Genomic DNA, 11,912 nt, shown 5'->3' on the forward strand with positions numbered 1-11,912 from the left:
TGTGGCTGTACTAATGAGTTACCTCTCCACTCAAAAATATTTGTCTTGAATTCTCATATTCAAGGTACCACAGAAGTAAAAACGGAAGGGTCGCCTTCAGTTTGTTGAAGATTAGAACGAATGAAGACAAAACCTTTTGGAGTGGACCTATTATTCATTACTATTGCATCTGCTTCCTAGACAAAAGCTGCCAGATTTGGTCTTGGTGTTTCTAGTTCAAAGGTTTAAGTAGGAGATGATGGAAAAATCCTTCTCTGTCGTTCACAGACAAAATGGTGCTAGAACATGTTCCTCAAACTTTTAAGAGGAATGGACTTCAACTCCCAGAATTCCACAGCCCGTTGAAGTCGAAGTTCACCCCTTTTATGGTTGCTGAGGTTGAGAAACACTGTGCCAGATTAACAAACGGTCCAGCTTGAAATGGAGATGCTGACCCTGGGAAGCCGTGCATCCGTCCCACAACGAAGCCTTTGGCTGTTTTTCACCATTTCACTTTTGAAATGTAGTTTTGTTTATTTGGAGGGCCTGGGTGTCACTTCCAAGTGCTTCCATTTGTGTTCCAGAGAGCCTACTGTGGCCAGTGCACTGAAAGGATATGGGGTCTGGGAAGACAAGGTTACAAGTGCATCAACTGCAAGTTGTTGGTCCATAAACGCTGTCACGTTCTTGTCCCACTGACCTGCAAAAGGCATATGGTAAGTTGGGTCCTTGCGCAAAGCCGTGCCTGGATTGTGTTAAAATGAGAGCATAACAGCACGAGGTCTGCGGCAGATTTTTTGTGGGATAAATCACGCCTTAATTCACCTTTACTGGTGAGGGGGGAAAAAAAGATCATACGTATTTTAATTCTGAAGTAAGAGAAAATGGATTGCAGCCATTTTCGTCTTAAAAGCTCTTTCCATGTGTACACTCCAGCTTCATATGCTTTTTATTGCTCTATGTGGCGACTCCTTGCCCCAAAGAGCTTAGAAAGAAATTTCTTTCGGCTTGCACTTCTATGTGAAATACAGCAAAAGGTGCTTCATTTTACCTTTGCGTGGCAATTCATCAACGGAAAATTGGTTTATGCTGGAGCTACGTGGTCAGTGTTTGCCACCATCTAAGTTGGCAAGGCAATTCTTGGTGAATTTCCTGCTTGGTCTTCAAGAGAACCCGCCATTTACACAGAACTCGCCTTTTTGAGCCTTCACGGATCCATATTCTTACAGGATTCTGTGATGCCTTCCCAGGAACCTCAATTAGACGACAAGAATGACGAAGCTGACGTCCCTCCAGATGACACAGATGGAAGTGAGTTTGATTCCCTCTCAATCTAGACTTCTGAAAGTGGCTGCAAAAAAGGACGCCATTTCAGGGACCCCACCCCCACCCCCCCTTTGGCATTCTTAAACTTCAAACACCCCCCCCCCAAGGACAATGACTAATTGATAGGCTTCTCAAGGGGGCCTTGCAGAATGAAGAGCAGCTTTGGGACCACCTGCAAGCCAGTGGGAAAAATCAATGATTTGTAATAAAGGTTTATTCCTGAATTTATTCAAGGACTGTTAATCGGTGTGGTATGGTAGTTAAAGAGTAAGATTAAGAATGGGGGGATCCAAAGGTCTAGTAGTCGATCCTCAGCCACAGTCAGTTTGGGTCAAGAAGGCCGATGGGGAGTTAGGTGAAATAATATAATACAGTGCCTTCAGCTGGGTGATGGATCAAATGGAGAAATTAACACAGACCGGTTACAATTAACAGGAGCTTCTTTGATCCCTAAGTTCAGGTAGTTCTCGCCTTAATGATCGTGACTGAACCCCCAAATTTCTGCTGCTAAGTGAAACAGCCATTAAGTGAATTTTGCGCCATTTTACAACTGTTCTTGCCACAGTTGTTAAGTGAATCACCGTATCTTTGCTATTTGATATAAAAAATGCCGATGGGTTTGTTTTACAATTCTGTTTTCTATGTCTCCTCCTGCAGTATCTTATATTTCTTCGACTCGGAAGCACGACAATATTAAAGATGATTCTGAGGTGGGTTTTTCAGTGTAACATTAATAGAGCCCTCTATTTAGGTCCGTTAGACAAAGCGTGTTTTAGATTCTCCTCACTGTTACCCATGGGCTTCCAGAGCATTATGCTCCTGGAGTTCTGGGTGCTCCATCATTTGAGGTCTTCAGAAACAGACTGGACCGCCATTTGACCGGGATGGGTATAAGGCCTCCTGCTTCAGCAGGGGTTGGACTAGAAGACCTCCAAGGTCCCTTTCAGCCCTAGGATTCTATGTTCATCTGCAGTAATCTTAGGCAATGCTGGGTTGCCAAGTTCAGAAACTGGCTTAGTTTCAGAATTTGACAGTTACTCCATATCAGAAATGGGTCACAAATAAGTTTGATATATTATTATTATTATTAATAATAATAATGGTGTGTTTTCCCATTAAGAATTACAATTGAACTCAACTTCAAGTCTCCCATATACTTTAAACACGTTTGTGAGAAAACAGGGCATTCAGTGATGAAAACTTTTTTTTAAGAAGTGTGTCTTTAAAGGCCACCTGAAAGCTAAGGAAAGATAGCCAGCGGATTTCTCCAGGCCAAGGATCCTGGCGTGTGGGTTTTGTGATGGAAAAGGTCCTATTGTTAGCTGTGTAGTGATAACAGAACAGGAAAACAGACCATAAAGCTAATAGTAGCAATCAAACATGATTTTGAATAAGGACATCCTGAGATTCTGATACTGGAACGCTCAATTATTTAAAGGTCATCTCCATCCCTGTAAATCAAGCTAGAAAATTATGAATCTTACTGCCTCAGCATCATAATTACATGATTGGATGGGGTGATGTTGGTATTGAACTGGTATTGAATTCCATTTTCACTACACGCTTCCCATTCCATTACACTTTGTAATGCAGTGGATTTTGCCAGATCCATTGATTTTTTTAAAAAAAGAAAAGTAATTATACCTAAGAAGGCGGTGTGGTGGGCTTCAGTGGTAGGAGGTGTGCAAGGCATTCAGTCACATATTACACGGTTCTTGAAATGGGTTGTGTCAAGTTTGAAGAAGCCCACCCTCAAAACAGGACAATGCCTAAAGGGATTCCGAGATCAGTTTATTTCTGGAAAAAGTAGAAAATCTGTGCTTCATAATTGGATCGCTAATGGTGGGTGCTCCGTCCCTGGAGGTTTTTAAGAAGAGGTTGGGGAATCATTTGTCTGGAATACTGTAGGTTCTCCTGCTTGATCAGTGGGCTGGACTAGAACAGGGGTCTTCAAACCTGGCCCTTTTACGACTGGTGGACTTCAACTCCCAGAATTCCTCAGCCTGGGTGCCACAAGTCCACAAGTTGTAAAAGGGCCAAGTTAGAAGACCCCCTGAAGACCCCCCCCAAGCTCTCTTCTAGCCCCATTATTCTATGTCGTATGTTCCCTTTCTGATTGCAAAGAGGGTTGGGGTTTTTTTTTTGCGGGGGGAGGTTTATAATGTGCTTCTTCATACAGGAACTCAAGCCGGTTATTGACGGGATGGATGGGATCAAGATCTCTCAGGGGCTTGGCCTACAGGACTTTGATCTGATCAGAGTCATTGGACGAGGAAGCTATGCCAAAGTTCTTTTAGTCCGGTTAAAAAAGAATGACCAAATTTATGCAATGAAGGTTGTCAAGAAGGAATTAGTTCATGACGACGAGGTAAGAAGCTGCTTCAACACATCGTGAAGCCTAACCTTGCCGAGCTTCCTGGATTCTACAGGGCGGGGGGGGGGGCGGTATCTATATTAATATGATTAAAACTTCCAACATGAAACAGTTTCTATTTTGACCAGTCCAAAAAAAGAAAAAAGAAAGAAAAAGAAAGAAAAATAATATATGGGAAGATTAAAAAAAGGTTATAGGAGGAATGAGAAACCCGTGCCTGGACTTTTATGAATGTGTATTACAATTTTTGAGTGTGTGCGTGTGTTAATGTGTGGCTTTTGGTGTTGGAATGTCCACAGCCTGTTTTACAGCCTCCCTTTGGATTCTCCGATTACTCTCTTTCAGGATATCGATTGGGTGCAAACCGAAAAGCACGTGTTTGAACAGGCATCCGGTAACCCTTTTCTAGTTGGCTTACATTCCTGCTTTCAAACAACAAGCCGGTAAGTAAGCAAATCCTCCACTTTTTTAAAAAAAACAAAACCTCAAATACTCCTTGCCTGGAACTTAATGGACCTGCCTGTCGGGGCCTGGAAGCCTCTGAAGAATGCACGGCCTTCTCTTTTTTTGGCGGCAGGGTCTACAACCCTCTCTCTTGCTTTGAGCTTAGAATCAGGGAATCGTGGCATGCTAGATTTGAGAGGAAACTTGGTAACAATAGCGCTTAGACTTCTATGCCGCTTCACCATGCTTTACAGCCCTCTCTAAGCGGGTTACAGAGTCAGCATATTGCCCCTTAACAATCTGGGTCCTCATTTTACTGACCTCAGAAGGGTGGAAGGCTGCGTCAAGCCTTGAGGATCGAATTCCTGGCAGTCGGCAGCATTAGCCCGCAATACTCCATTCTATCTACTGCGCTGCCGTGTCTCTTGAGCATCTTGTCCAGTTCTTGCCCAGGGTGGGAATCCACCAATGAAGCAGCCGCGGTAGATGGCCTCCCATCCTCCCTTTAAACGTCTCCGGCCAAAGGAAGTCGGCACCTCCTAAGACTGTCAGTTCAGTATCGCACCGTTCTTATGGCTAAGAAATTATTCCTGATTAGTCTTAAGCCCTAGTGTGTTGCCTTGTCTTCATGAGCTATCCCCGGTCAGGAAGGCTGGTAGGTCCAAAAAGAATGGGGGCATGTTTTTCTTCTGAAAAACAATATTTATGTCTGGCACGGTGGCACCTTCGAGAGCTTCTGGCTTTTCTTCTCTCCTGCACACTGACCTTCTAGACGCTGTGTTGGGCTATGGAGGTCCTTGGTGCTCTCTGAACTTGGCTGTTTTCTTGCAGACAAGTGTGGTCACCGGTAATGTTACCTAGTTGGGTAATAAAACACATCAAGCGCCCCCCCCCATAGCGTCTTTCCTAGTGGGAAGAGCCCGACACTAAATTAATCCTATTTAAGAGAGGTGAAAAGGTCCCTTTCCAGTCGACCTGTTTTTGGCGCTCTTCCATTCCAAGGACTAACCCTGTCGGCCCCTCCTTTTCTTGGTGATAATCAGTCGAGGTCAACTAGGCTTCCGGATTGAAAGTAGCTAGGAAGACAGTATATCTCTCCTCCACGGAAGCCCAAGGCCATCCTGCCTTGCTTTGTCTCCAGAAGCCAGTGGAGGGGGTGGGGGTGGTGTCAACAGCCCCAACCTGTTTAGAAAGAGAAGGAGGATATTTAGAATTGCAGAGTTTCCCCTACCAGCCTAGCAGTAACTTGATTGTTCTGTTGATCCCAAAACAAAGACTTTAAAAACCCATTGTGCGCATTTAACACATCACCAAAGAGGCTAGTCATGCAGACAATTAAAAGGCTCTTAGTTATTTCTCTTTTTAGAGGCTGTATCTGGCATGTGTGTGAGAGAGTGTTTATTTATTAATGGGGGCTTCTATTACATCAGGGTAGCCTCCTTGCACACCATTTAGATGGATAAACAATTTTGGCTCTTTTAGGAGCCCAGTAAATTTGAACTGCTTTTATGCTCTAATGGATTTTTCCCCTTGTCTGCACCAGCTGAAAACTTCAGGGTTGTTGTTGTTGTTTTTAACCATATAATCAAAACATTCCAAGCGACATTTCTTGTTAGTTAAAAAAAAAATAGGAATGTCCTTAGTTATCTCCCATTGTATAGTTTCTTAGAAAGTCCTTCCCTAAATAGCTAATTTGTAAACAGATTTGAGATTGGTCTAAGAGTTAAAGAGCTAAAGAGCACCTGTTAACTTCACTGTTATTTTGAAAGTTGAAGTTTCAAACAAGCATCCTTCTCAACTGGGCTTCGCCTTTTGTGTGTGTGTGTGTGTGTGTGTGTGTGTGTGTGTCTGCTGACACAATATTTCATGCTCCAATTCAACAGTAATACAATTTCAGAGGGGGGAATCTCCATCTTTTTAATGGCCATTGACAAAGATTCAATGACAAAGATGTGTGTAATTGCCAGATTGGTTTTTTTTAAATTATGTATTTTGCGTTTGTTTCTGCTGGGGGGGGGGGGAAGCACCATTATCCCACTTGAATTTGTGCATTCCACAAATTTTGTTGTCAGTTTGCTAAGACAGGTAATCCTCGACTTACGATGACAATTGATATAATTCTGGATTGAGCTCCCAAGTCGAACTTTTTTCTTATTTAGAGAAAGGATAATCTTGACTCCATGAATGGGAAAAATAAAATAAAAAAACCCACTTCCTTTTGCTGTTCTTCTTCCTCCCACCATCCTTCCAACCGGATGTCCTGGGAAAAAAGTGATCATGACAACTTGAGGGGTGTTTGGCGCGGAAGCATCTCCAGGACCCAGCCCTTTTTCTCAAAATGACAAAAGCAACATTGCAGTGTCATCTCGCAAACTCCACCTCATTTAGAGTGTGTGGTATTATGAGGCACACACACACACACACACACAAAGCAAGGGTGGCGCTTACAGCTTTAGCAGCGACGCAATAATTTTGTCTGTTCGCTTCCACCCTCACTCTACAGGCAATCTGCTAACAGAAATTGTGTGTTCTATTTTCAGGTTGTTTCTTGTTATAGAATATGTGAATGGGGGTGACCTCATGTTTCATATGCAACGGCAGAGGAAGCTGCCAGAGGAACACACAAGGTAGTGTGAATCTATTTCTTTCTTTCTCTTTCCTTCCTTCCTTCCTTCCTGCCCTCCTCCTCTTCTCTCCCTCCCTCCCTCCCTCCTCCCTCTCTCCAGCTCTGCCAGAAGTGTGTGAATGCCAGCCAAAACAATTTATAATTTCTTTAGGGTTTTTTTTTCTTGCTAATCTCTCAAGAGCAGAGGCAAGATTGCAGTCCTTTGTGCTCTGCTACTTTATCTCATAGCATCTGTCTTAAGATGTGATTCCTTGTTGCGGCATGCTGACTTTTATTTATTTTAAATACAGCTCAGTTATAGGCTGTGTACAAGAAGATACCAAGAGATTGCCATGTCCTGTTTTAAAGTGAGAGCTAACTACTATCCAAACGTACTATCTCTCACTAGCATAAAAGAATGAGGCAGGTTTGCTGTACAGGGTTACCTTGGTACTCAACTGCTTTGAAACTCACCAATTTTGGTACTCCACGCATTTTGATGCGAACCTTTTCTCCCAATACTCATCATTTGTTTGGTACTCAACACACAAAGCTACAACTTGTCAGCGTCAACTGCCTTGTGACTCACTACATTATTCCTTAAGGGGAAATATTTATTTGGTACTCATTACTTTTGTATTCATTGTACCCATTTAACGGTGAGTGCCAAAGTACCACTGTACTTCGAGCTGGACTATAGAAGACGTGATGGCATTTATCAGCACACATGCTCTCCAAAGAAAGTGGCTTGTATGTGGGAGCATGGAAAGCCATCCAGAGGAGTGAAATTACATTTTTCCTTTCAGGTTTTATGCTGCTGAAATCTGTATTGCTCTCAACTTCCTCCACGAGAGAGGCATCATATACAGAGATTTAAAACTGGATAACGTGCTCCTGGACACAGAGGGCCATATCAAGCTAACAGATTACGGCATGTGTAAGGTAAATTGGCTTTCCAGACTAAGGGAGACTCTTGGATCGGAATCCGATTGTGCGAGGTGGGCAAGGTCGAAGAAGGGTTTCTTCCTTTGCTGAGATCAAGAGATTTTTCACTGGGGGGTCTCCAAAGGGATCTTGTGTTGGGGAGCCAGACAGCCAAATTGGCCTGGATAGGAAGGGAAGCATTGAGGAGGACAGAGACGGTCCGTAGCCGATCAAGCGTAAGGTAGCCCTTGACTTATGGCAACAATTGTGCCCAAAATGTCTGTTGCTAAGCAAGACAGATGTTCAGTGAGTTTCGCCCCATTTTACCAACTTCCTTGCCACAGCTGTTAAGTGAATCTGGCTTCCCCATTGACTTGGCTCGTCAGAAGGGGATCACTGCCCCCTCCATACATTTGAGTCAGTTGCCAAGCGTCTGAATTTGGATTATGTGACGCACAGCAGCCTTTCATTATTATTTTTTTTGTAGGAAGGATTGGGCCCTGGTGACACTACGAGCACTTTCTGCGGAACACCAAATTACATTGCCCCGGAGATTCTCCGAGGAGAAGAATACGGTGAGTTGCTCTATAGAGCGTGTAATTATGTAGTGACTGCAAAGTGTTCGCCTTCTCATCTGGAGAGATTACAGAGGCGCCTGTTTATGTTAATGTCTTTACGCCATCCAGCAGAGGTCAGACTCAACGGAAGCTCCTTATGATCTAGAGCAGACAAGAGTGGAGCACTGTTAAAAATGGAGAAGGATGGAGTAACTGGCCTGCATCCCTACTTTGTGATCAAGGTTAAGCGGTCGTAGGCTTGAAGGCACCCCTGAATCAATTTTGATGATGAACTTTGGAAGGCTGGTCAACGTGGAACGCCCTTGGCCAATAAATTATCGCTAAGCCTAATGGTGTTTTATGGAACTTCATATCATTGCTACCACATTTTCATTGTAAAAGACTAACTGAGTTAGTCCTCAATTCCATCGTACGGAGCATATCGCGTCCTCCTTTGTTATTTATCCTTTTGGGACATTCTGATTAAACAAACCAAAGTTGAGTGTCGGAAAATAAGATTAAGATACTGGGTTGGTGATATTTCTGATAGCCACAATACTTACGGAATTGACACTGGTCGTTGGGTTTGAATTTTTAAGCAATTCCACAAGCCCTTAATTTTATCCTGTTGCTTTGAACCAATCGTTCATGATATTGTTGCAAAGAAGATCTGAATTAAGTTTTTGTTCTGGTTGTTTTTATGTTACCCATCACACACACACACAACCCTTGCACCACTAAAATCTTCTCTGGAGAGTCCCTAATTTTGTTCATTCATTAATTCATTAATTCATTTTCTATAGCCACCTATCTCAATCAAAGACTGTCTAATCCTTAAAACCTGTTCTGTATGTTAAATCAGAAAGTGTCAGCTCTGCGACCTAAAATCTTCTATTGAAAGCATCACTTTCCTAATATTTTTTACAGGATTCAGTGTGGATTGGTGGGCCCTTGGTGTCCTCATGTTTGAAATGATGGCAGGAAGATCCCCTTTCGACATTATTACCGACAATCCAGATATGAACACTGAAGATTACCTCTTCCAAGGTATTTTTCTATGTCATGAGACTGACATATTAGTATCCAACACTTGCTAGAGTGTTAAGATTCAGAATAAAGTTTCACTCAAGAGCAGACTAAAAATTGCAGGATCCAATCTGGGCCAGTCACTGGGACCCACTGGACCCCATCCTCAGGGAACTTCTCTCTAGCAGTGTGTGTGCTGTTCTATGTGTGGTATTTATATGGTGCCTGTTGTATGTGGCTTTTTAGATGGGGGTGTGTTGGCGCAACATATAAATAGCACACACTCTGTTAAAGAGAAGTTTCTTCAGGATGGGCTCCAGCATCTTCCGGAAGCTCGGAAGACTAAACATCTGGTCCCAGTGACCAACCCAGATTGGATATTGCAACATTACCCTGGCCCAGGCACCATATAAATGCCACACAGGAAACCTTCCTGGGACATGCCTTCATTTGTGAGAATAAAAATGTCCAAAATTTAAGTAATGATGCAGTTGGCATAAATGGTGTCATTTGCAGCAACCTCAATATACCAGGCAAATCTCTGCATTTAATAGTCTGTTCAACAGGGGTGGAGAGGAAATTGTGTTGTGTTTTACATCTGCTAAACCAAGGGTTTACTATATTGATGTATTGGGGAATATAACCTTTTCTCTTTCTAAAACTTCTTTCAACAGTTATCCTTGAAAAACCAATCCGAATTCCGAGATTCCTTTCTGTTAAGGCCTCTCATGTTTTGAAAGGATTTTTAAATAAGGTAGGTTTACAATATTTTGTCTTTGGGGTTTATTTTCATCCGTTAAGCACAAAAGCATTTGGGGGCTCGGGGCCTTTCGTTAACCCTGGGGTGACTGTGGTTTATTCACTAAACCTTATTTTGAAGAGTGTGCGAACCAGGGCAACACACACCAAGGAGAGTTCTTCTGTATTTTATTCTATAACTTGGTAAAGTGTAAAAATAGGGAGACGAGAGTTGCTAGTTGAATTTAGTGGTTTCTTTTATAAAGGAGAATTTGTTTTTAAAGGATTTTGTCTTCAGTGTTTGGCCTCACAAAACCTACAATTATGGGGAAAATCATTTTAATTCTTCCTCCTAGGATCCCAAAGAGAGGCTCGGATGCCAACACCAAACAGGATTTTCCGAAATCAAGTCACACACATTTTTTCGCAGCATAGATTGGGATCTGGTAAAGCATTTAACTTTTTTTTCCCCTCCCCCTTCGGTTTTGTACCTGTGTATCTGAGCCGTTCTTTTGCACCTGCCAACCGATCTGGGTAGAAATCACTTCCGCGAAAGGGGTGGGGCAAGTTGTATCACATGTATTGTAACACCGTCATCCCTGTTTACATTATTGGTGTGAGAACATCAAGAAGCAAGAGGCAGAACCACCTAGCAGAATGAGTGAGGAACTATAGCTTGAAAGACTTGGTTCAGACATCATTGCATATCAGATTTACAGTGGCCATTTCCAAACAAACCAGCACGCCATAATAAACAACGGCCAATCTGTTTTTATCATTATGGTTGCCCAGTTAGACCCACAACGAACCAACCTTAATCTTTGCACAGCATACAATCGGCTCCCATATGAGATAAACCTATTTCTACTTCCTTTCGTGGGAGTTTCTCGTTCCCTTATTCTGTCCTTCCACACTCCCCTCAGATCTGCTTTGGGATGGCACCTGACCTTCTAAGACAGCTGGAGAATCTGGTGTTTCAGCAAGATCTAAGCTGGTGCAGAATCAGAATTATAGCGTGCCTCTCTCTATTTGGTTGGCTGACGTCTAGAAGCCTCCTGAGATGTGACATCAAGCCACCGTTCAGCTATTCCCTCCTGACCTGATATATTTGCTTGTGTTGAGTCCAACCGTAAGGAGGATCCAAATTCCCGTCTTATTTCAAAGCCACCTTTGACAGAAAGAGGTCAACAAGGAGCCGTAGTCATGTGCCTAAATAGGCTTAGAAGAAAGCCATGGTTTCAGATCCTCATTCAGCTGCGTAACTCCTTGGATGACCCTGAATCCACCACTGTATTTCAAGGCTAAAACAGGACAGCCCCAGGAGAGTGACAGAGTCAGCAGGTGCTAAACGACAAACAGCCATGAAGGCTTTCTCACTTGCTCAAATGACACACCAGCATTGACAGATTCGCAACCTTAATCCCGAGCCTGCACAAGCACTTCCAGTGCTGATTTCTGACTCTTTGACAGACACAACTTGTCCTCCATCTTGATCAGAAAGGGCCCTCAGAAGACAAGGACAAACATAGAAAACTCCCAACCCTGGTCTTGGAAATGCCTCTTTTGTTGACTACATGATGGTTAACTAACTGCGGGTGGATTTAATGTCTCTCGGACAACATGTCACCATCTCTCTTTTGTCTCTCTCTCTTCCCCCCCCCTCACCTCTGCTCTCAATTCAGCTGGAAAAGAAGCAGGCCACCCCACCGTTCCAGCCTCAGATCACGGATGATTATGGCTTGGATAACTTTGATACCCAGTTCACCAGTGAACCTGTGCAGTTAACTCCAGATGATGAGTATGGCTAATTGTTAAATGCATTGTTTGGCATTAAATCATAATACAGTGTTTCTCAACCTTAGCCATTTTAAACTGCGTGGACTTCAACTCCCAGAATCCCCCAGCCAGCACAGCATCCCCATGGCCACATGATTAGAAT

General features: G+C 43.1%; 1 protein-coding gene across 5 annotated transcripts in view; it reads left to right on the top strand.

Annotated features, from left to right (window-relative positions):
- PRKCZ (protein kinase C zeta) overlaps positions 1-11,912 on the top strand; it is a 41,687-nt gene that overhangs the window by 29,147 nt on the left and 628 nt on the right. For 2 of the 5 annotated variants that reach the window (XM_081341409.1, XM_081341412.1), the window contains 12 exons: positions 564-695; positions 1,209-1,290; positions 1,963-2,015; positions 3,485-3,673; positions 4,025-4,122; positions 6,664-6,750; positions 7,535-7,670; positions 8,140-8,227; positions 9,137-9,256; positions 9,910-9,989; positions 10,330-10,419; positions 11,656-11,771. In XM_081341409.1, the coding sequence (XP_081197535.1) occupies positions 564-695; positions 1,209-1,290; positions 1,963-2,015; positions 3,485-3,673; positions 4,025-4,122; positions 6,664-6,750; positions 7,535-7,670; positions 8,140-8,227; positions 9,137-9,256; positions 9,910-9,989; positions 10,330-10,419; positions 11,656-11,771 (1,271 nt within the window). Of the gene's footprint in view, positions 1-471; positions 696-1,208; positions 1,291-1,962; positions 2,016-3,484; positions 3,674-4,024; positions 4,123-6,663; positions 6,751-7,534; positions 7,671-8,139; positions 8,228-9,136; positions 9,257-9,909; positions 9,990-10,329; positions 10,420-11,655; positions 11,772-11,912 lie in introns of those variants that run through there. The other 3 variants (XM_081341413.1, XM_081341410.1, XM_081341411.1) reach the window with 3 other exon arrangements.

The sequence above is a fragment of the Vipera berus genome, assembly GCF_964194415.1.
Source record: "Vipera berus genome assembly, chromosome: 17".
Taxonomy (NCBI): domain Eukaryota; kingdom Metazoa; phylum Chordata; class Lepidosauria; order Squamata; family Viperidae; genus Vipera; species Vipera berus.